Here is a 24,360-nt window from a genome sequence, read left to right as displayed (position 1 = left end):
AAATCTACATTCCCTTGACTGACACAAAAGAGAGAATATTATATCCAAGAGCACAGATGAGTCAATCATGCCAAGCTAAAGTGACAGGGACTGGGATAAGGTTTATGTTGGCATTTCTGTGTTCAGTCGACAAAATCTCCAGTGTGGCATGATGACAAGTCACCACAGCTCTGTTCACAAGAACAAGCTACTGCTGCAAGGAACTGCCCGACGTTTGTACTATAACTACAACTGCAAAATACAAATGTGATCATATTCTTGCATTCAGATTCAATTGCCCAGAAAAAAGGTTAACCTGACTCAAGCCCAATGAGGAAATAGTAACAGAAAGAACACAACACTTTTACAGGATAGTGACGTATGATTGAAAACTAAGGCCTGTAAAATATTTTCATAATCCTTCAGCCCTTCACTTTATTTCCCTTTTACAGCCTCAACGCGCTTTGTCTGGGATGATTTATTCCTGCCCTCATGAAACTTTGTAGGATGGAAGAAAAACGGGTTTTCTGCAGGTATGCCAACATATGAGGTCACAAAATAGTACGAGGAGCAGCATTTAAATGTACATAGAAATTGCTTGGTGTACAGTTATTGATCAAAATGTAGTATCTCTATGATTATTGGATGTCTGTGCTCAGCCTTAGATATAGAGTGAGGAGTTGGGTCATCCAGGATAAGCTGAAAAGCATAGCTAAGTAATGGGAAGTCTGGAATACCCTACTTGACTGGCTACCTCAGTGACCCAAGCCTGGGTAAGCGAAACAATGGATGGATGGATGGAATATAGCCATATAATCATACTTTTCAGGATGCGGTGTTCTATAGTGTGTAATAATTAACAAAGTATAAAAACTCTGTAATATAACAAAATACAGGCTTTAGATTTGGTATCTAAACATTTTGAGAAGAAACTTCAATCCAAATCTTGAGACGGTGCTGTAACCACTCTCCTGGATTCTGTCTGACTTGACAAAGAATGACCCAATTATTTCAAAAACAAGGCGTGTTCACTCTCAAACCACAAACTGTGCCACGGCAAAGAACAACTCATCCCAGACACTTTAACTGCAGCTCTGACGAACAATACCTTCGCTGTTTCCACTAATCATTTGGTGCTGTAATGAATAAGCATCTTATTTTCATGATTAATATCATGCCCATACTAACTACCAGTAGAATACTGAAATCAAGTTTCTGTTACTTTTTACAGTTCAGTGTTGCTGCCTCTTCTTTAAATCCTTATTTACAATATTTATTAGACAATGCCAATGGGGCTGAACAATCTGTACAAGGTGCGACACATTCTGTCTTTAACTTAGACTTTCTTAGGTATGTTTTCACATCGGTAAATGCAGACACCAATATGTCTGTGAAAGGCTCAAGTCTGCTCATGTTATTGGCAAACAGCTATATCGATCAGGCTCTAAAAATATATTTCAGACATGCTCGTTTTCTTTAATCAAAACCACACAAATAAAAATCACTGCAGTCAGGAGATTGGATCTGCCAGTTTACTTTTCTATAGGCTTTCTGTTAATGCAATAATGGCTGAGGTCGTGTTCACCACATATAATTGCACCATAAAGTTCGTACACTGCACATTTTGTGGACCATTTGTTAAATAATGGCAAACACAAAGCAAACAAGAGCAACAACAGAATTACATTCACTAATCTAAATTAATACATTTAAAATTTTAAATTACACCATCAACACTTCATTGAATTTGTTATTAGCAATTCCTTGAAATTTGTATCTTTAAATCAAACTTTTCCAATGATCCTGTCAAATTTACTATATTCTATAGATACTGACTTTTTAAAATCAACCAGACACGGAGGCTACTTGATCCAAAAAATTAATTTCCCACCCTGATGTAAATGCTCTGCGAAAGGTCACTCATTTGCATATGCCTGCATACATAACATCACTGTGTGTGGTATGGCCAGTGGGTCTGCTTTGCATAAGAACTGTTGCACACTGAGAGAGCAAATACGTCAGTCACTGAGCCAGGGCGCATTCTCCCTAGAGGATAATTCAAGTCTTCTCATGCACCACAAATCCAGGTGTCATGACGGCGGCGCTCTAGTTAAACACTAAACAGCATCGCAACGTTACAACCAATGTCATGACAAGTGTCAATAAAAGCAAGTGAGTTGACAATGTGAATGACACGGTGGTGTCTTACAGGAATTAAGGGATGTGTTGAAGCCTTAAGGTTGGATTTACATGTGTCTTGATCTTTGTTTTTTACCGAAGACTGAAATTTTAAATCTCACCGACATGGTGGCTCCAGGGGGAACCTGGGGTGGTTTGAGTTTGGTGTCAAATTAGGCTGCATTGCGTGTAAATGTAAAGAAACTAGATTTACTGCCTCACGGTTGTATGCCTGCGACGACCAGCCATGTTTGGCTGAAAACATATGTTGTAAGGTTACAGTGACCTTGAACTCAATCTCTTGATCCTTGATTTCAAATGTATGTAAAATTTGAAAATATTCCTTCAAAGTGTTCCTGAGATATTGTGTTGATGAGACAAGGTGTCTATTTTGTAAAGTCACACTGACCTGAAAACATAATGACTTCATTTTGTCTGTCCGTCAAGCGTCACGTCAACCTGTCGTATACCAACTGTCTAACTACTCACTCACTAACTGCATTGTGGTTCCGATGCTTTTGCCTGCCTTGCGTGTGGTAAGCACTGGCAAGTGCCAATCACATCACGTTTAAACTAAAACTAGTGTGCAGGTATTAGCCTATTTCATAAAGTAAATGCAAAAACAGGTCCTGTTTGACATCAACTGTCAGAATGAGCCTAGAGGCAGAGGCAGCTGGCAGGCACAGCCACCGTCAGTTCACTTGTACAGATGCTGGGTAGTTAAGTTTCAGATCAACATTATCTGAAGCCATCTGATGAATGTGATTTACTGCTTTTGTTTTTACGTAAAGTCCTGTGGTAAAAATCTGTCTCTTTTGCCACTAAATGCTCCGTCTGCTGATTGGTGCTTTGGCAACGTTCTGGTTTTTTTAGAGTCATGTCTCGTTTGGCCAGAATCGAGGCTTTGAAAGCAGTGAGATTGAAGCATAACATTTAAGTTGTGAGACGAATCTAAAGAAAACTATTTTTTTAAACTAGCTTCAAGGGCTGCAGTTATTTTAAAGGTTCACGTAAAGAACCTCAGGTGATAGGCAGTTAGATCTCTCTCTCTCTCACACACACACATGTTGACCAAAACCTTTGGACAATACAAAAACGTTCCCATGTCGGACCACTCGTCAAGGATGAAAACTAAAATATTGTCATTATAATTTTTTTTATTTACGGCCATTTTCAAGACAAACTCTTTGTCAAACATGAGCAGTTACTGCTTCTGTTCTCGCGAGAATTTGTGAGTATCGCAATAGCAGTAACCGGGAGGAGGATAACAGCGGACACTTCGATGACACCACAGGAGCAGCATGGAGGCATTTTATGTTAAGTTGTCGCCATTTACTTCAGTTGTTTTGTATTTGGCTGCTACACTGTTTACCTCTGAAACTCCAAAAGTGTTTTGTGGACTCAAACACTTCACCAACCCCTCCATCGACATAGTGGTGAGTAGATCATACTATATCCATTTTTGGGTGAACTATTCCATTAACCACACCAATTTTCCACCAGTACCTTGGAATATACATCTATACAAGTTCTAGACTTGGAGTTTGTGTTATATGTGGTTTAGTTCAGTTGCAACAGAGGAGTACCACACCATGTGGCATCACACAACCTGCCAGAGCCATATGTTGTGTTCAAGTCTCCCTTGTCACTTCACAACAAGTGCTTCAGGAGGAACACATTTTTCAGAGTTGAGTTGTGATTCTGGATTTTTTTAACTGTTAAATGCATTTAGCTTTTTTTTCCAAACCCATTGTGCCTCAGCTGAGGTCTTGAACCCAGTTCATCCCATTTTCTGCTCAGAGCAATTGCCATCAAAAGGTAGTTCCAGCACATGTATGGAGTGGGAGGTCTGTGTATGTGTAAAAGCAAGAGATACAATTTCAGGTTGAGATGAGACTGAGTGCACAGGGAGGCATCTGGAATGACCCTGAAGCTACTCTGTGACTAGTCATCAGCGGGTGTTATGAGGCTGGAGGTGGGAATGGCCTCCAGGAGGCTCACAGCTGGGTATGTGTGTGTGTGTGTTAGTGAGTGATGAATCACCACTCGTGAATTGCCTTAACCACTAAAAAGCAATAAAGTGCACAGAGTAAGTTTAGCAATTGGGACCCCCACCTCGGGAACCAAATAGACCCCCCTACTGGCCCGAACCGTCCATACTGTCCCTCTCTCCGCCCTCTTGCTGTTTTGATAAAAATAAAAAAAAGAAGAAAGCAAAGTGAGGGTTTCCATACAATAGGGTTAACACTCACTGATGGGGGTGCACATGAAGGGTTCAGCAGGTCTTGAAGAAACACGCAGAGAATGTGCTGAGTGAGAACTTCCTGATCAACCCTTTGTCAAAAAACAGGAGCCAACACTTTCAACAAACAGAAAGAGTTCAAATAATACAAAGACCTCACTTGGGACACTGGATTGATAAATACAAACTTGTTTGCAGTGAAATTCAACAATTATTAAGATGGACCACGTATCTGTGGTGTAACACCTTCTCTAAACAACAGAGCCGGAGCTGACAGTCTCCTTATTTCACAGCAAGTCCCACAGTGCAAATAAAGCTGCACAGTAAGTCAACATAGTGAGTGTGTGAGTGTTTTATAGAGAAACGTTAAATGTGAGGCGAATGATGTGAAGGAAAGAGCAAACTGAATGATCAGGATTGTACTATATATCGTACAATATAATTACTATCATTACATAATATAAATAAAAAGAAATAGACAATGATCAACAACTAGAGCCCAAAGAGCTGTGATCTGATGTGTTGTTGTTTATTTATAAACCCAAAGATATTCAATGTACCTTAAAGCAAGACAAGATAGAACCATCCAAATGTTGGTATTTTTCCTTGAAAATATCAGAGAACTCGATTAATCTATTACTAAAACAGTCTTTAACACAATCTTTAACACACTATGGTGTGTTATGAGTTGTTGTCCTTTCGTGCACATATAGTTCTACCTCAGTCAGGCTCTAGTTTAATCCTGCAGTCTGAACTGTAAATTGTAATTTATAGGTGCATGGTCCTTCTTGCCTATCTGATCCCTATGGTAGTTCTACAGAGCCATGATGAGACCTGCAGAAATTATGTGATTGAACTGATTTGTAGTCTGGTATTGTACATGACCATGCTGCTGCAGTCTATGTAGTGTCCTTTTGTCCTTGTGCCAGATGTCAGGATGTGGTGTACAACTCATTAGGATGCCAACGTGCCTCTGCAACCACAGTTAAGACTTTTCACTTGGTGATTTTAAAGCCTGTCGACCCTGTGTTGAGAAGCCACGGGGCTCCTCAGGTAGCCGTGTCTGCAATAGTGGAGCAATAATGGTAATACGCCATAGCAAGTAATGATGCACAAACAGGGACAGCTATTGCCTCAATGAGTCATCAATCATTGAGGGAATCCTGCTCTGTCCTTTTGACTGGGAATAACCTTCATTAGCTGGTGTGTGTGTGTGTGTAGGTCTGAGTGTTTGTGTGTGCATGTGCGTTAACTACACCTCTGTGTCTGCATGAGTAGGCGTCTATCTTGTCTTTGTGGCTGTGTGTAGGCGTCACTTTTGTCTTTCTGTTTGTCTGTGTTTATAAGCGTGTGCGGCTGTCAGCTTTAGTGTGTGTGTGTGTGTGTGTGTGTGTGCGTGTGCCTGCATGCATTAAGGGAGCACTGTCTCTTCATTTTTCCTTCAGCATCATCTTTGTTGTTGTTGTTTACGCCAGCACAGGAAGAGAGAGGGGCACAGTGATAATCATAATAATACTTGGGAATAAAGGACTGAAGAGAAATTAAGGAAACAGGGGGATGAAGACGAAGAGGGGAGCAGCTGGTTCTTGTTATGCTCACATCGCACACATCACTGCAGGAGCTATCACAGTACAGCCTCCCGCAATTCCCTCTGTACGGGTATCGGCGTGTGTGTGTATTCAGTACTGAGCTGTAAGTATTGCCAAGGGGATGAGGGCATATTTCAGGTCACAAACTAGCTACAGATTTAATTTGGAGAAGAACAACTTGATTATGTTCTCTCCGGCAAAAATTGGCTCAGGGAAATATAACAGAGACGACACAGGTGAACACACACGTCAGTACAGGCACGTAGCTGAACGTGCAATCCAACATACTGTGTGCACGAGAGGTGGAGGAACACTAGTGCACTGGTATTTATTTGTTGCATGAATATTTTGTGCACCTGAATGAGGCAGTGTTGACATTAGTTTTGTTGTTATTACTCTTGCCTTATAGGTAGTTTGTAGCCTTAATGTTGCTATAGGCTAGCAAGCTTGTTTTCAGACGTGTCTATAATCTGACATTATTAATTAAGTCTTTGGTTTGTCCAGTTTAACCTGCAGCCTTTCTGAAGGCTGGTTTAACATGCTCTGCTGCCAGAGAGGAAATAAATTCAATACGAGTGAAAACAAGTCTTCCTGACGTCTTTACTGCAGAAAGCTGTCAAACAGCCAAGAACTATGCCTGTCACAAAGGACGAGCTCAACGAGAGTTTCTGAAAAAGACTGAAATATGTTAAATGTCAGAGAAAATAATTATGAGAGAGAAAGTGAGTGAGATAGGAATTGACTTGATAAAGTGACTAGTGGCCTCATTGAGCCGTCTATAGAAGGTCCAACCGGAAAAAAACATAGGGAAGCTGCCAAATGCCGTTTCATTATCAGATGACTATGAGAGGGAAAGATAACTGACGTTCAAATCCATTCACTATGGGTATTGTTTACTAATGTTATTTTGTACGGACCACAGTGAGATCACTCACACCCATGAGGGAGTACTTCAGGACAAAGCGCTCGTGTCATAGTGAGTCCGATTGTGTTGCGAAAAACAACCAACAACTTGTGTATGCAATGATAAAAATTATAATATTGTGATGGTGTAACAATGCAGAGACGTATTTGACAGATGTAGACGACCACAGATTTGAAGTGAACAGCAGTGAGGGTAAACCAGAGTTAGAGGAAGTGGAGGACAATCAAACTCTGGTTCAAACAAAGAAATACCCGAAAAACATCTACTGCAGTGTCATAGATGCTCCCAGTAAGAATTCAGGCTCTAACTCCGTCATGTTAAATTAAATTATCTGATTAAAGTCCAATCATCAGCTTGTTACCAAACAATCTGGGAAGAGCTAAGAAGATGATGTATTTCTAAAATGTCAGACCTGTGTAAGAGTAAATATGATCTTCTTCAATTTAAATTTAGTTGAAAACCTCATCAGTCATATCAGAGGATGTCCAACCCTCTTAAGGAAAATTTTGTTAATTAACCAAATCCCACGCACGGACAGTTAACTCACATTACTTAAATTGTGAGGCTGATCGGTCATCTCACAGAAAAACAAATGTGACTTATGATAAGTAACAACCAGAAATACAGTGATTCACTCGTGAGTAGATCATATGATCTCATGACAAACCTGCTTTACAAACAATGCTGGACTCAACACACAAACAAATGTGTGTTAACACTTTCAGTCACTTCAGCCTCAAGCAGTTCCTGTCATATTATATTTATATATTACATTACACGGTACATTATATGTGGTACAAACAATGACCTTGTCATACTTGTGTAACTTTGATATTATTTTACACTTCCCGTTTGAATCCAATTCTTCTTCTATATTTCTATTTCCTTCAACAGTTAATACACATGCTAGTATAGGTTGACTTTGTTAACGTAACTATGGATATCAGGGTGGCATGCAGATCAACAGAATCAATCCTCACACGTCCAATAATAACCATGTGCCCCAGCCAAGTGCAACACTAAATCCCACCTGCTCGCCTGAAGTAAGCTCATGTGGAGACACGCAGGGTGATAGTGCCTGAATTGCAAAAAGAGAACTTGAGTGCAACAAGAGCGGTGTGGAAGTTTCAACGCTCGATTAAATGAGCAAGGTCGACTGAGTACACTCACTTCTCTGCACCTACGCGCTCACAACACTGAAACTGGTACATGCAACAGCCTCACTTGCTCAAGGACGCTATTGACTTTCCTTGCCTTGCTGTTCCCAGAGGCTAACTAGATTTGAACCAGCAACACATTCGCAAGCACCTTCAGTTTGACAAGCAACATAAATATTATTTAAATAAAAATGGAACAAAGGTGGAATTCATCAATCCTCAAGGGAAAACCGTATGAAGGACAATAATAAAACACGATTGTCTCTTTATTGTGAGGGCTTCTCCAGATTGGTTTTAGCAGAATATTAGAGACCACAGATTAAAATACAGCCTACAGATGTGCAGATGTGATCAGTAATTCTTAATTTTGTGCAACAACAACTAATGCATGTGCAGTGGTAAATACACATAGATTCATACATGGCCTTTTTTTTTACTCTATATAATTATTCTTTGAGGATGTGCATCATAAATAACCAGACAATAATGATGCAGATGAAGACAAGGACACCCCATCAGTGGCTGAGGATTTCTGAGCTGGATGTTGAACAGCATCATTTGCACATTCAACAGGAGAAATGATGTTGTCCAGTGAGACACATACACACTGCCCTCTGCTGGAAACTACAGAGACTCAAACCACTGTCTGCCTGTCAACATTCTGCTCATCTACTCTATTTAAGTAGATCATTTATGTCTCTATCGATTTCTATACAATCAAAATAGAAAGTAAAGTGTTCAGGTCATAGAAAGACAAAATGTTTATCTCAGAGAGGCTCGTCTGATCTTGAATCGGTCAGAGACACAGATGTGCATTCGTTTGAAGACAGCAGCTGTATCCTTTGACCCCAGCTTCCCCTACATGTTTTCCCTGTGATACTCTACACACATACACACACACACACACACACACACACAGACCCACAGCACAGGAAATGTTTGTTGTCTTTACATTTCCAAAAGTCCTTATGGGAAGCAATGCTGACACAGACACTTTTAACTTACAAGTGACTGAGTGAAATGGTCAAATCAGCAACTTGGATCATCCTGCCTGTAAATCACTCTCACAAAACAACCTGGACAAAATACCACGAACACTTCATGATGGTGAAATCAGGTTTACATGTTAACACTTAACCACATGAAGTGGTGTGTGTGTGTGTGAGTCATATTTCACTCCATCCTTAACAAAGTGATTGTAGTTTAATAGTCATGGTAAATCCAATATTACTGCATGTGCGTCTCACTTTATCTGATGTGTGTTTAAGGATTTAATTTTGAAATCACTACCCATCTCTTTTGGAGAAAATTATAATTTCCTGATGCTCATCATTCAGGATCCCTTCTGCAGAAGTGTTTCATTTAATCAGCGAGGACTACAGGCTCCTACTTTGTGATATTAATATTTTTTGCAAGAGTGCATGGAGTGCATGTCACTATTACTGAAATAGATTAAGCTGCCTCGTTTTGAAAAGGAGCAGCTTTCACAAAACGACTCCTGGAGAAATGTCTCACTGAAGCGAGCTTTAGAATTCTGTGCACCTACAGAGCACATTAAAAACACTGCAATAAACTGCAAAGGGCACCTTGTTGTATTGTGCTGCGAGCAGGAAGACAGCAAAGACACAGTTAGTGGACAAACACAGGGTGGGGTTTCCTCTGCTCCTGACTGGCTCCTGCCTGACATTGTCCATTTCAGATGCTGGCCAAGTTCAGCTCACCAAGGAGATTTACAAAACAAGTCTGTTGTGGAATCACGCACAAACTGAAAATAATGCATGCGTTCGCTCATGCAAACACATTCCAAGTTTGCATCGATGAGATTTATTAGGGGCAGGATTGTAAACTAACATCACGATAATTCCTGCAATTGTTTTTACAAAGTGTAAATGTTTAGTGAAAAAGCCATGACAAGCAGTGGTGAAATATGTGAGTCGTCAGATGACATATTAATCTCGATCAAGCTTAACAAATGTCAAAACTTCACTTTTTATTGATCAATAAATCCTGACGTGTGTTTAAGGATTTAATTTTTAAATCACTACCCATGTTTTGCTACAGCCCATGTTTCCTGTCCACCCCTACAATGACTCAGATAATAAAAGAAGACAATATAACTAAAATCTGAATTATCTCCACCGTGTCCCATCGAGCCATTTTTGTTTCTTGTAAATTATTTTATCAAACATAACATAACATTTAAAAAAAGATAAAACATGTATTTGAGAAGCTATGACCAGCAACTCATCAGCATAATAGTCAAATTAATTTTCTCTTGATTGATAATTGATAACTGTTTCATAATAATCACATAATAATGATATTTCAGTGTGAACCAGGTCCTACTTTATGTTGAGTTAAAGTGATCGTTGTTTAATCTTCTTGAAACATTGCCACGTAAAATACATTAAGATCTTGATTTAGAACAAGGGCATGAACTAAAGTACCTTCAGTCAGAGTAGAGTTTAAATCTCTGTGTCATCGTAAATTTAACGGGTGACCTCTTCAGTCACAATAGACTGGTGAAGGATTTTTTAATGCACTGGTTGATATTCACTGTTACGACCAGGGAGCCTTGAGGTGTCGGTTACTCCAGGATCTGTTCTCTTCGGATGTTTTGCTGTCAGCTGTATGTTTCCTCTGTGTGGGATCCTGCCGTGCTGTGTGCTCCATGTTTGTCAGTGTGTGTGCTGTGTGAGTGTGTGAGCTAACTGCTATGATATTTAACACTGAACGGCATAAAATACATTTTACTATAGACTTCTGTGATATCATTTTAAAGAGTATTTTACTTAACATTAATTTATTTGTTATATCCTTTAAATTTGTTTAACCATTTTTGCCATTTTTTTAGTATTAATTTTAAGTTTAACAAATCAATAATAAATACTCATAGCTGTGCTTTACATGTTAACCTGTGGTCCGAAAACATTACGTTTAAATAAAGAATTAAATATCGGATAATGAAGTGCTCTTAAAAGTGGCTCAGGTCGCTGGGAGCTTTAACTACCTGATTGATTAATGGCTTCACCAGTAGTGACTCGAGTCCACTGCAGTCCCACGAGACAGCACTCAATTAAAGACACTTAACAAACAATTAACACTGTGTGCCAACTTCCCATACGTCCATGAACACACCACTGACACGGTTCTTTAAGACTGATACTGAAGGCAGAGGAAGAGAGATCCTGATGCAACAGAAAAACACTCGTGATGAACTCTGAACAAACAACTGATCTATAAAACATGGTTCCTCGTTTGCATTTACTACACTGACGTCAACAGCCATATCGAGAAGATCGTACATCTAGGGGCTAACAAAGCTAACATGGTTCGGCACACTGTTATTTCACACCTGCGAGGACATAGAGATACATTTTGACTTGTCATATCAGGAGACGCACAGTGAAACAAACTTGGAGTGGCTCAGTTCCATCAAGTGTCTGTTAATACTCAGTGTCCTTATCTCAACTACATGCAAAATACGTTATGTTTTCATTGCCCTTTGTCTGGCTGTTAGCAGGATTACTCAAAAACTACTGAAGTGATGTCATAATGTCGAAGGGTGGGGAATGAACCAAAGAAGACCCCACTAAACCTTTGAGCGAATACGAATGTACAGGCAGATCCAGTATTTTTTTCCGCACTCTTTAACATGCAACATATGGCGTTAGCCTTGTCAAAGGTATGCACTATCTGGGCCTTCCAGCCTTCTAGCATTAAAATACTCTCAATTACACTTTACAATTCCTGCAAGGATGAGCTGTGACGAAGGTCTGTTAGAGGTCATTCAGCAGCTGGCTTCATGAGGCATTCTGAATTGAAGAAGGTCGAAAAAAACCAAATGGCCTGGATCAAAAAGACTGTATCATTACATCCCCACACTCACTAATGGGTTGTTACGTTGCTATTCATGGTCTTAATATTTCTATGATTTGCACGGATCGAGAAGACAGAGCATCTGCACAGGTCAAGTTTCTGCATCAGATGCAAAACAACGGAAAGTACAAGTTAGATGCAGTATTTCAATTATAGTTACAGATATTTAAGTTACTGTAGTGCACCATGTACATAATATAAATCATGGTAACAGTTGGTTCCATTTAAATTTAAATTAACCATCACAAACCCATATGGTTTGAACCCTACAATATTCTTTCTTAAAGTGAAGTGTACAGTATTAACAGGGTCATGGGTGTATTCTCCTGGGCATGTCAACATGTAGAGCATGGCGTTAACAGCATCAGAGATGGAGGCTCCACTCCCACCGGTAACTAAACAACATGTATGCACTCTCAAGTCCGCGAGGAGCTCGGGATGAAAGTGCCAGCCAAATGGCATATATATATAAAAAAAAGAGGTAATCCTGGTAAAGACACAATACACACTGGATGATTGGGGGGGGGCTTGTATGAGGAAATTCAAGGTCACAGGGATACAGGGTTCTTTTAAACCAAGGCTCTGAACTTTGCAAAGATTCAGGACTATAAAGCTTCTGCTCTACAAGGGCCAATTAAAAATACAAGATAAGGCAAAGGGAGGTTCAAAAGGCTTTCTGTGAATGGTTCCAATTATACCTTAATTTTCTGAAGGAGACATTGAGCAGTAAAATATATTTTCTCTTGATTTTATACTATTTAAAAGAAATAACAGAATATGAATTCTGTCTGTTATCATTTGTAAACATGTATTATTGTTAGGCTTTGACAAGTGATAACTTTATATTGATTGAACTTGAGCTACTATTAAAGGGTGGAGGCAGCAAGTATCTACACTTTTGGCTCAATAAATGGCGTAAATGTTTTATTAGTCATTGGATTTGTTGCCGATCAATTTTGTTTATGAGCAGCTGACCGCATAATAACCTGTTCTCGACTGTACTGTATTTCTATTTGATGATATACAAGATGTTGCAGAACCAGCGCTAGGTTACTGTGCAATCCACAAACAGAGCTGCATTATTGACCAAAAACTATTTTCCCATAGTTTCAGTTAATGTATTGTAATTATAAAATCTTCTAATTTTATAAGTTGAATGCAATGTTAGTACCTATGGCATACCTGTTTTTTGTGATGCTGCTGAATTTCCTTCCGGAATTCAGCGGTTGCTTCTTATATAGCATTATATCTCTCTTCTAAATTGTAATGGGGTTATGGGAATTCAGTTTTTGCTTCCTTTCGTTTTGGTGAGTGCACTATAAAATATTGATCACACTTATTACACAATTTCATGTAAGATGCCCTTGTTGCCTCGAATGTGAAAGTGAGGCTACAGGCAGGGACGGATGTTTTCAGGATGCCACATTTCACTGTTTGTTGGATTTAAAGCTGCTTGTTTACATGTGTTTTGGCACAGATGACACTGTTTACTCTGCTTATGTGATTAATATTTCCTAAATCCATGTGTTCATGAGTTCTGCTGTATTGCTCCCATATCTTCCTTTATGTCACAACATGTGTTTGAGTTGTAAAATGTGAGGATGTCAATTAACAATTAGACCCAGACTGATTTATTGGTTGGCCAATGAAAAAATATTTTACAGAATAAACAATCTGCAAAAGATGGGCTTTTTTATATTTTTGAAAATGTTTATTGTCTATGTTTATTTTCTATAATTTTAAGTTCTAAATGTACAGCATTAGGTTGTTGTTGTGTTTGTTCTTGTTTTTATAATAAAGTTAATGGTTAAAATGTAAAATATTAAGACTAAATTACGTTTATTTGTCATAAGGCTTCGCTAAAGACGTCTTAGCTGTTTGTTCTATTTGCATGTGTTTTCTTAGTTAATTAGTTTGCACTCGTCTACTGTAGTCCAGGGACCCCTGAGGGTCCACAAGGGCTTCTAGGTGGTCCCCCAGCAAGAACATGGGAAACCCTATACTTTCACGTGTGACTATTATACACATACATACACTTCCTGAAATAAAATATCTAGAAATACTGTTTTTAAGCTATGAACAAACAGAGTGCTAATTTAAGCTAGGCTAAATTAGATTTCTGAGGCAGTTTTCTCAAAGTTAAAGTCTGTTTCTACACTTTACTTTAGCTCTTGTGTCACATTTAGTTACAGACGCCACCGCTCATTCTCCATCTTTCACCCAGTTTAAGTTTAACCAGCAGCAGCAGCAACTGGCTAACACAAGAGTTGAGCTAACTAGGTAACACAACAGTTGAGCTAACTACATAACACAAGAGTTGAGCTAACTACGTAACACAAGAGTTGAGCTAACTAGCTAACACAACATTTGAGCTAACTAGCTAACACAACATTTGAGCTAACTAGCTAACACAACATTTGAGCTAACTAGGTAATACCACCCTTGAGCTAACTAGCTAACTTAGCTGTTAAGCACAAGCTAGCTCAGTAGTTAGTGATGAGGTCAATTAAAAGTCAGGACAGTTTCCAGTTTTCCAGGAAACCGTTAACAGACATGTTTTAAAAAGTTAAATGAACCTTACCTGCAGTGAATTGATTTAATGACACCTCCTCCTCCTCCTCCTCCATCGTTATCTGTCTCCACAGGTGACCTCCAGTCAGCGGGTCGTCTCTCCGACAGGTGTCCAGCAGCAGAGCGTCTCAAACCGGAGGTGAGGACGCTTCGTGTGAAATAAATAAGGACACGTGAGCCGAGCTGATGGGAAGCTGCTCTGTGATTGGATAAAGACTCACCTGCTGAAAACTAAACAACCAATAGGAACTGAACAGTAATATAAGTTTATGATATTAGTTTGGGTCAGGAATATTGTATACAGGATGTGTCAATCTATCATTTAGTAGTAGTATTATTATTTTTTATTATTATTATTATTAGTAGTAGTAGAAGTAGTCGTAGAAGTAGCAGTAGTAGTATTATTATAATAATAAGTAGAAGTTGTAGAAGTAGTAGTTGTTGTAGCAGTAGTAGTTGTTGTATTTGTTGTAGTAGTAGTAGCAGTAGTAGTAGTTGTTTTAGTAGTTGTAGTAGCAGCAGTAGTAGAAGTAGTTGTAGTTGTTGTAGTAGTAGTAGTTGTTGTAGTTGTTGTAGTAGTAGTTGTTGTTGTAGTTGTTGTAGTAGTAGTAGTAGTAGTTGTTTTATTAGTTGTAGTAGCAGCAGTAGTAGTAGTAGTTGTAGTAGTATTAGTAATTGTAGATGTAGTAGTAGTAGTAGTAGTTGTTGTAGTAGTTGTAGTTGTTGTTGTAGCAGTAGTAGTAGTAGTAGTAGTAGCAGTAGTTGTAGTAGCAGCAGTAGTAGTAGTTGTAGTTGTAGTATTAGTAGTTGTTGTAGTAGTTGTAGTAGCAGCAGTAGTAGCAGTAGTAGTAGTAGCAGCAGTAGTAGTAGTAGTTGTTGTAGTAGCAGTAGTAGTAGTAGTTGTTTTAGTAGTTGTAGTAGCAGTAGTAGAAGTAGTTGTAGTTGTTGTAGTAGTAGTAATTGTAGATGTAGTAGTAGTAGTTGTAGTTGTTGTAGTAGTAGTAATTGTAAATGTAGTAGTAGTAGTGGTTGTAGTTGTTGTAGCAGTAGTAGTAGTAGTAGCAGTAGTTGTAGTAGTAGTATTATCATTATTATTAGGCTATTAATAATTACATCCGCCAACAACCCAACTGAACACGATCAATATAAGTCATTGATTTTAAGGTAGCAGTGGTAGTAGTTGTAGTAGTAGTAACAGTAGTTGAAGTATTATTATTATGTAAGATTTTTTTTTGTCAACTGGTAAAACTACCAACAGCTTTTTTTGAGGTGGGGTCATGTACTTTCATACAAATATACTTTAACACAGAATTGTAATTCTCCAGGTGTCAGAATGAGAAATAACCAGTGGCCCACTGCAGCTTCTGTGCTATTATCACCACAGGGCGTTTTTTACCATTGGTGTTTTTAAGAATGGATTATTAACTGTGAGAATTTAAATGCATAACCCATTATGACGGATATTTTTAGAATCCAGCTGTCCAGATTATGCTCTTTTTTAAATCTGCATTGAGCAGATTTTAAAAGCAGAACAAAGCTGCCGTCATCTGAGTAAGGAAGTTGGCGTCTGTGCAGTTCTCAGGCGTTCTTTCATTATTTCATGCTGAGAACCTGCAGGTAGCTGAGATTTATACAGCACACCCTTGTTAGCACACTATTACAGAGGTTGGATGTCAGAGACCCCCAAGTTTTTCTTGGCATCTGTATGTGGGAGTCAAACCTTTGATCGATAGTGTACTCTGAAACTTCCTCATTTCTTCTTCTCACCTTTGCTACAAAGCTCACGTTAGAAATCTTTTCGTGCTAATGGACTCTCAGACTGTAGCTGCCGCATCAACACAGAGCTGCCACAGCGAGAGACTACGAGCTTTTCATGGTCTAAAAATATCTAGAATCAGAGGTGTGGTGTCCACGTGAGATTTAAAGAAACTCATTCGTGTCTCATCTCCAGCAGGGTGCAATGCTCTCCTCTTCTTCATCTCCCCAAAAAAGACGACTGCACTGTGACAACTGTGTAGCTGCAGTAATGAGCAGAAGACGGAGCACATCACACCAGCTCTGAGCTATAGTTATAAAATTAGATTTTTAAAGTGCTTCTACCGGGTTTATAAATCGCATAACAGCCAAAGGCCAAAATATGTTTGATATGCTAGAAGAATATTAACCCAGTGGGTCCCTCAGATCTCGAGGAATCAGTTTCTCATGCCTCCAATCGCAAGCAAACACAGTAAAGGTTTATTTACCTGAAATGCTGCAAACACCGAGGAACACCTGATGAGGATGAATTCAAACTTTGGCCACTTTCAAGCCAAATTGTTTATCATCTTAATTTCCCATTTCTTTAATTGATTTCCCTCAACTGCACTTTTTACTCCACTAACTTTCCAGTGCATCTTTCTTTACATTGTCATAAACTTATTTTGTAATTCTTATGGGAAACACTTTTATGACAGAGCATGAGCTCAGAGTGATGTTTCTTCTATAGATATACAGGTTTTCTAAATTAAGGGGAAAACCAGGACAAGACTATTTAAAGTAACAACAACAGAATTCATGAAAATTGAAAACCTATATTTTTCTCACTGGCTCCTGGCAGCAGATGAACATCCTTCCCCCTCAGCCTGAAGTGATTTCCATTTCACTCTCTGCCATCGGAGCTTCACATCTCTCCATGTGTCTCACCTCTCTTTGGAGAGAGTCCCCCCCCTCTGCTCTCCCTAATAAGCCGGGGCCAGTTTCCTTTGCCGACAGCTGTTCCAGATGGCATTATTACTCCACGCTCTCACTGGCACTTGGCTGAGGATCCACCACCAGCAGAGGAGGCTGCCCCTCGCCATGCCCATGCTTCAATATCAACTCCAGCAGATGACAGTGTTATGTAATGGTGAATCTGTTGGGTGATATGCTGCAGTGATCATCCATCACCTGCCTCTCCTCTCACAGACTTAGTTTTTTATGGCGATGCACTTTGACAGTGTTTATGTGGAGTGTGTACGTACAGAACGGAGCCGACAGATCCAGTGTTAAGTCGTCGGTAGAGGTGAGAAAACCTTGATGCTCTCAGCTCCCGCTGGACGGAAACAGCCTCAAGAAATAACTTGAAAGGCAACGAACAGGTTCAAACTTAAAGTTCAAAGCACCTGTGGTGAACGTGGGCAGAGGAGAGGAGAGGAGAGGAGAGACATGTTTCTTCAAGTTAACGTGTACTCTTGTATTTCTTGGTTTTACTCAATTAAACTAATCATTATTTGCTTTAAAATAATGTTTTAAATCGTAGGTGTGTTAGTTTGGATGTTGTGTGATGCAGCATTAAGTGGCTTAAAAAGTATAAACATTTCATTTATCATCTTTTGCATTTCACATTATCAAATTAAAATCTTGTGGCTACATCATCAGTCCTGGGACATCGATTGTGTTTTCTTTATTTCAGTATTGGTTATGGTCACCAGTGGCTCGCCACAGTCTGGTGCACTCGCTTCTTTCCAACCCCCCATCGTAAAACTGTAAATACAGATGGACGACGTGTCTCCACTTCCTCCCATTGCACGAGAATGAAGCCAAAATATACTGGATGCCGGTGCGTCCATCTTGCTGTGGTGACGTCATTTTGATCGTGGTGTGGAGCCGTGGTATTCAGGTCCCATCAACATCCCGTCCACTAACATGACGGAGGCAGGGTTCATGATCTATACTGCAGCCAGCGGTCCAGATGATTTGGCTTCACTCTTGAGGAGCTGTCATGTCGACCACTGATGAGACTCTACACTACACAGATTTCTTTTCATTTTGAAACTCGTCAGGTTTTAATTGTCTTCATAATGAATGACGTAAACTGTCTTTTCACAGTGCAGGAGATTCTGGCCTGTTCACGCATGCTCACCTTCAAATGTCTCTAATCTAAGAAATACTGAGTGTGTGTGTGTGTGTGTGTGTGTGTGTGTGTGTGAGACAGGGGCAAAGGTAAAGTGTGTGTTTGACGTTAGCGTGCATGTTATCCTCTGCCAGTCTCTTCATAAACCCTTCTGTCGCTTTCTTTGAACGACCAACCGCTCTTCGCTGAATCCAACCCCTCCATCGCACCCGACACGTGCAACCACCCTTCCCCTCCGCCCGCCCAACAACATGACACATACACATTCACACCCACTCTTGTGCCCTGATACGCTGCGGCACTGATTAGCAAATGCATGTAGAGAATAAACATCAGACCATACATCTGTGAGCAACACACACACACACACACAAATACACACATACAGACGTCACGCTCCTCGGTTGGGGCTTACTCTATTGGCTGGTCTTAACTGCTTTGTAGTATTTTTAGGTCTGATATTCTGGGGCCTGTCCTGGCAGGCCACTAGGAGAGTATATAAGCCTCCCCCCTGCATGTGGGGACCACTGAGAACACACAGTGGAAACATCTCTGCCCGACACTCCAGCAAACATCCAGCAGGCATTTCCAATCCTCTCAGGGTAAGTGAAGCCTCAGCGACTTTTAGGGATGTGGAGACGGTTCAAACTACCTCCACGGGCTTTACCCACCTTTTCAGTATAAATCTGATAAATCAGCTTTTAGAAGTGTGTTAAGTGATTACAAACACTGGAGGAAGTATTTGTGGTGCAAGACGGTAAAACTTACATGTGACATGAAGTATTATTCTGTAAAAAAATTGCTTTTATTTGTCGTTTAGCTTGGACGTACTCCATCATGAAGGGGGGGGGGATCCTTCTAGTCTCCTTCGTGGCCGTCACTTGAGTTGCACTCTAGGAAGGTCAGAGGTCAGGGTCAGCTGCAGCTGGGAGCTGATAGGACTTAGTGGTCTGCTGAAGGACACTTGAGCTGCGTGAATACTTGTCAGCGGCCCTGGGTCATGTGGTCGAAGGACGGTTCGTGTCTCCGCTCTGATTTTTCAACAGGTTACTAAGTTTCAGTCAAAAATATGTGTTTACATGTGTTGCTTAGTTTTGAGACATGTTGAATATGATCATCACACAGGAAGTCATGAGGTCAAATGAAAGCAGTGGAGGCTTTGACTTTCTTTATGCTGAGACAGTGACTAACGAGTCCAACCTTTGCGTTCATTACGGTCATGAATAGACATGATATAATTGCCACTTCATCACTGTCTTACGCTGAAAGTACTGTATGGAATATACTTTCTGCCTCCCTCGGTGCCTCGTGTGCATCGCTGCCATGGTTCATTGTGATGGGTTGGCACAGCAGCCACGTGTCTCATTTTAAGCCACTGAACAAAGCACCGAAGCCGTACCTGCTCACAGGATTAAGCTAAAAATAGCAGAGAGAAAATGGATACTGTCTTTTGAACAGTTTGTCTTTTCTCTGGCTACAGGACGCCATGCTTCCAGCATAATGTCGGCCGAAGTTGCGATTCAGAAGTTCTCCTTCCCCTTCTCCTGTGCTGCGCGTCTTTCTCTGCAAGATGAGGTGACCCAGAAGGGATGTGTGCAGGTGAAGGCCCTGCAGCTTCATGACCTCCAGGAGAATCCAGCGTTAAGCAAACCAAGCTCTGATCCAGTTATAGTAACTCCAGTGCATAAGAAACATCAGGAGCCTGGAGGACACGTGGCCGCTGCCCGGGTCCTGGTCTGCGCCGAAGCTTCCCAGAATGCTGTGCTCTCCGGGCGAAGCGTCTTTGAGAAACTGATTGTGGAGAATGAGGATCAACGTCCTGCGGCCAAGAGACAGCTGTCGTGTGAGAGCGCGGCCAAGACCATCAGTGTGGTGAAGAAGAGCGCGGTGAGGAAGGAGGCCGAGGAGCAGAGACACCTGAAGCCGAAAACACACCTGGGACAGAAGGTGACGCCGCACGTGGCAGCAACAGGGAGGAGGAAGCGTCGCAAAGACCTGTTCGTCAACTCTGAGGTTTTCCACAGAGTTGATGCTCATGTTATCAGAGCAGGAGCTGAGGTGAGGACACGTCAACACAACATTCACCTGCTTTTTAATACTCATTAGTAAATCGGACTTTTTAACTAACGAGGAAATGCTTTCTCTTTTAGTGCATGAACACAGCGTGGTATCTGTAGTCGGTCTGAGAAGCGATTGTTTCGACTGTTGCGACAGAGAAACCACACAAGCTAGCAAAACAAATCTTGTTTCACGTCATACTCAACATTTTTACTTAATGCTTCAGAAGGAAAAGGAAATCTTCCTCCTCTCATGTTTGGCCCTAATACTCCTCACAGCACAAAGCCACATGAGCCGAACAAAACCAAACCACAACAGACTCGGTTCTTTGTGTGCAGCTCTGCAGGATAAATATATAAAACCATAACAAACAGCACAGCTCACATCCTTGAATATGGAGGGGTCGATCAATACACTGAGTGACACTGAGGAACTCTGGAAAATAGGATGATGCTGTAAGATGATGAGAAAAAAACATCTTATCTAACAGAATATCTTTTGTGTGTGTGTGTGTGTGTGTGTGTTGCAGCTGAAGGAAAAGTGTGTACATGATGTGAAGACAATCGTACAGAGCATCACACAGGGAGTCAGGACGGAGCTGGAGAGGCTTCGTGCCATCTGGGTCTGGCTGTGCCACAACATCGGTGCGTTTACTGAACTACATAAATATGCACATAAATCCCGTCATTCTGTAATTTGCAATTTTAGGATTTTAGGATTAGTCGTCCTTTGTGTGTCAGAGCAGATTTTAAAACCTTGTAGTCAAAGGAATGTTGTGTTCGCAGAGTACGACGTGAACGGGTACCTCGGCCGCTCAGAGAAGTTGAGTTCCCCAGAGGAGGTGATCGCGGCCGGTCGGGGCGTCTGCTGCGGCTACTCCAGCCTCTGTACAGAGATGTGCAGGTAAACACCGCAAAACTTTTATATTATATATAGATATAGCATATTACTGGTGACCATTCATCAGCCCCAACAAATGACTGTATCGTTGTGTCCGTGAAGTTTAAGGACACTGGACGTAACAGAAAAGGTTGTGATTGCTGGGTTTGGGTTGTGTTTACAGAGAGGTGGGTATCGAGTGCCAAGAGGTGCCCGGCCACAGTAAGGGCATCGGGTACCGTCAGGGCCAGAGCCTCAACAATGTGAAATCGGATCACCTGTGGAACGCCGTGCTTCTCGGGGGACAGTGGTTCCTGTTGGACGCCTGTTGGGGAGCGGGACGAGTGGATATGGAACACGAGAGCTTCGTCAAAAGGTTTGAAAAGAGGAAGAGGGATTCAAACCAAATGTAGATGAAAATATTTCTGTGTCGTAATAAAACTAAACTTCAAGTCTGATCTGAACCGTTGACTTCTTGCAGAAAGTTAATGTTGAAACCATCAGTTCGACCTTTTGTTTATGTTCATACGCCTGAAACCAGCAGAGAGTTGAGCCTCAAACCAGCCGTCTCCCTCCATCTGTTCCCCCCAAGGTTCGATGAGTTCTATTTCCTCACGGACCCAGAGGAGTTCATCGAGTCGCACTTCCCCGATGAGGAGAAATGGCAGCTCCTGGAGACGCCCATACCCCTGGAGGAGTTTGAGAGGAGGGTCTTCAAGACCTCGGCCTTCTTCACCATGGGGCTCAGACTGATTCAGCCTCATCACTTCCACATGGTCACAGGTCTGCCCTCAGTTCTGTTGAGTTTACAAACCAACACGGCTTCAAACAAATCCTCTTTTTCTGTGTTTCCAGTGAAATGATTAAAATCATCTCTCCCCTGTAGACGGAGGTGAGGCGAACGTGTCCCTCGGCTTCTCCAGACCTGCTACCTTCACCTATGAGATCACTCAGCACCAGGACCTCCTCCACTGTGGAGCGTCAGAGCAGAAAGACTCCGGCAACTCGTCCTTCGGCCTCCTGACCGTCTCCCATCGAAACATGAAGCTGCAGCTCCTGCCTCCTGCCAGCGGCACATACGACGTGAAGGTGTTTGCCAGACCCGAAGCAGCCGTCACACCTCTGACGTGGGTCTGCTCCTTCACAGTCGAGTGTCAGACCCCGCGGGCCAGGGAGGAGATCCCAGAGAATCCCTTCTTGTCCTGGGGCCTGCAGCCTGTCGCCGGATCTCTGGGCATCACAGGCAGCAGCCAGGGCAGCGAGGTGGCTGAGGTGGAAGACGGCGTCTTTGAGCTGGTGTTGAAGACATCCAGGCCTCTGATGGTGCTGTGTGAACTGGTTCATCCAGAGCTGGAAGCTGCTGTAGCCAAGCGCTGCCTGGCTACTCAGATTCAGCCGGATGCTCTGACCTGCCACGTCCTGTGTTCGTTACGTGGCTTCTACCGCCTGTCGGTGTTTGTGCGGGACTACGAGAAAACAGAGGTCAAGTTCCAGAACGCCGCAAACATCCTGTTACACTGCAAAGGGAAGGTGGTCGGACTGGATGAGCTCTTCCCTCCGAACTTGGGCTCTGTGTGCGGTCCCGGGACCCGCACGTCGGAGGCGGGGCTGTCCAAATTCAGCCATACGGCGGCGTTGGTGAGCACACAGCAGGGCAAGTGTAACATCACCTTCCACAACCAGCGGGACCTCGAGCTTCACACGGTGCTCAGCAGAGAAGAGGCGAAAACAGCAGCTATTCCACTTTCACGCCACCTTTTCTGCACGTACACAGACAGCAAGGTGACGGTGAGCGTCAGCCTCCCTGACGCCGGGGTGTATCGGCTGGGCCTGTACGCCAGGACCGCCCCTGGTGGAGATTTCAACCCCATGTGTGACTTTGTTCTGAGGAACAGCTGCGATCAGCCGGGGCCTCCGTTCCCCTGCGTCTACTCAGCCTGGAGGAAAGGCTGCGTGCTCTTTGAGCCCCGCGTGGGCCTGCTGGAGCCCCTCTCCTGGGTCCGCTTCAGGGTGAGGGTCCCCGGGGCCCAGAAGGTGAGCGTGGTGGGAGAGACGCGAACTGATCTCAAACTGAACAAGAGCAGAGTCTGGGAGGGCGAAGTTTCCAGTGGAAACGGTCTCCAGCAACTGAAACTGGCGGCGTCCTCGGGGGAGTCCAGCGACATGGCTGTTCTAATGTCCTTCGACATCAAGCAGTTGGAGAGAGAAGCGTGAAATAAAAAGGCCGGAGGAAACCAGATGGACACTTTCTGAATATAGCTGTTCACTGCCTTGTGAAGATTCTGATACGGAATAATACAAATCACTGTGAGACACAATCTTTCAGGTTTTACTGCCACTCATACGTAGGTGTGTGGATTTTAACTCTGAGTCTTTGAACGTGTGTAATTTTGTAGACACCTAACTTCTCTGTTTCCGGGGATCTTCAGAGAGCTGTGATCTGACCCAGGTATTGTTACGATTGACAGAGGTTCTCAGCCGTGGTGCTAAATGTCAAACACATCAGGAGTGTTCTTGTGGGTAATTATGTTTTAAGTAAATATGTTTTATGAAATGATGTTTGTCAGCATGCTAATAAAAAATACTATAAACGTATTGAAATATGAAAGACTGATGATTTGTTTTCACAACATTAAAACACTTCCTGGATTGAATGAGTTCTTTTTTTGGCCCCGTATCATCTTTCCACCAAAAATCTTGTGGAAATCCGTTCAGTAGTTTTCTGCGTAATTCCGCTGACAAACAAACCGACCGACCGACAAACCATCAAACAGAAAAAAAAACCACGACATCATCTGAAAGTCTTTGTCTCATGCAGCTGGAAACAGTCGGACCCAGAGGAGGGTTTGAGTCGTGCTCAAGGCCGGTGAAAGAATGAAACTGTGCCGCGGACTCACCGAGTGAAAGTGAACAGTGGAGTATTGTTGCCGTGACCCCGGTTCACTCAGGCTTTGGCACATGCCGGTGAGAGTGACGAGTGTTTACATGTGGCTGTCATAATAGCCCACAAATAGCCCAGGCTCACTGCCTCA

At 41.9% G+C, this 24,360-nt stretch overlaps 2 protein-coding genes across 3 annotated transcripts in view; one reads left to right on the top strand and one right to left on the bottom strand.

The window, feature by feature from the left end:
- The window catches only part of slc4a11 (solute carrier family 4 member 11), an 81,286-nt gene extending 66,692 nt beyond the window's left edge, over window positions 1-14,594 (bottom strand). Inside the window, exon 1 of one of the 2 annotated variants that reach the window (XM_069536110.1) lies at window positions 14,531-14,594. In XM_069536110.1, coding sequence (XP_069392211.1) covers window positions 14,531-14,576 — 46 coding nt within the window. In that variant the 5' untranslated portion in view covers window positions 14,577-14,594. The remainder of the gene's footprint in view (window positions 1-14,530) is intronic. The other variant, XM_069536112.1, reaches the window with a different exon arrangement.
- A 4,299-nt stretch (window positions 14,595-18,893) lies between these two features.
- On the top strand, window positions 18,894-23,982 carry ky (kyphoscoliosis peptidase). The gene is made up of 7 exons (XM_020105228.2): window positions 18,894-18,993; window positions 19,872-20,449; window positions 20,979-21,093; window positions 21,235-21,352; window positions 21,513-21,704; window positions 21,921-22,111; window positions 22,215-23,982. Exons 2-7 carry the CDS (start codon window positions 19,892-19,894, stop codon window positions 23,540-23,542), a joined length of 2,502 nt encoding a protein of 833 aa, XP_019960787.2. The 5' UTR covers window positions 18,894-18,993; window positions 19,872-19,891; the 3' UTR covers window positions 23,543-23,982.
- The last annotated feature ends 378 nt before the right edge of the window (window positions 23,983-24,360 follow it).

The sequence above is a fragment of the Paralichthys olivaceus genome, chromosome 12, assembly GCF_024713975.1.
Source record: "Paralichthys olivaceus isolate ysfri-2021 chromosome 12, ASM2471397v2, whole genome shotgun sequence".
Lineage (NCBI taxonomy): Eukaryota > Metazoa > Chordata > Actinopteri > Pleuronectiformes > Paralichthyidae > Paralichthys > Paralichthys olivaceus.
The sequence above is the reverse complement of the archived record's forward strand: the minus strand, read 5'-3'. Positions and strand labels throughout refer to the sequence as shown.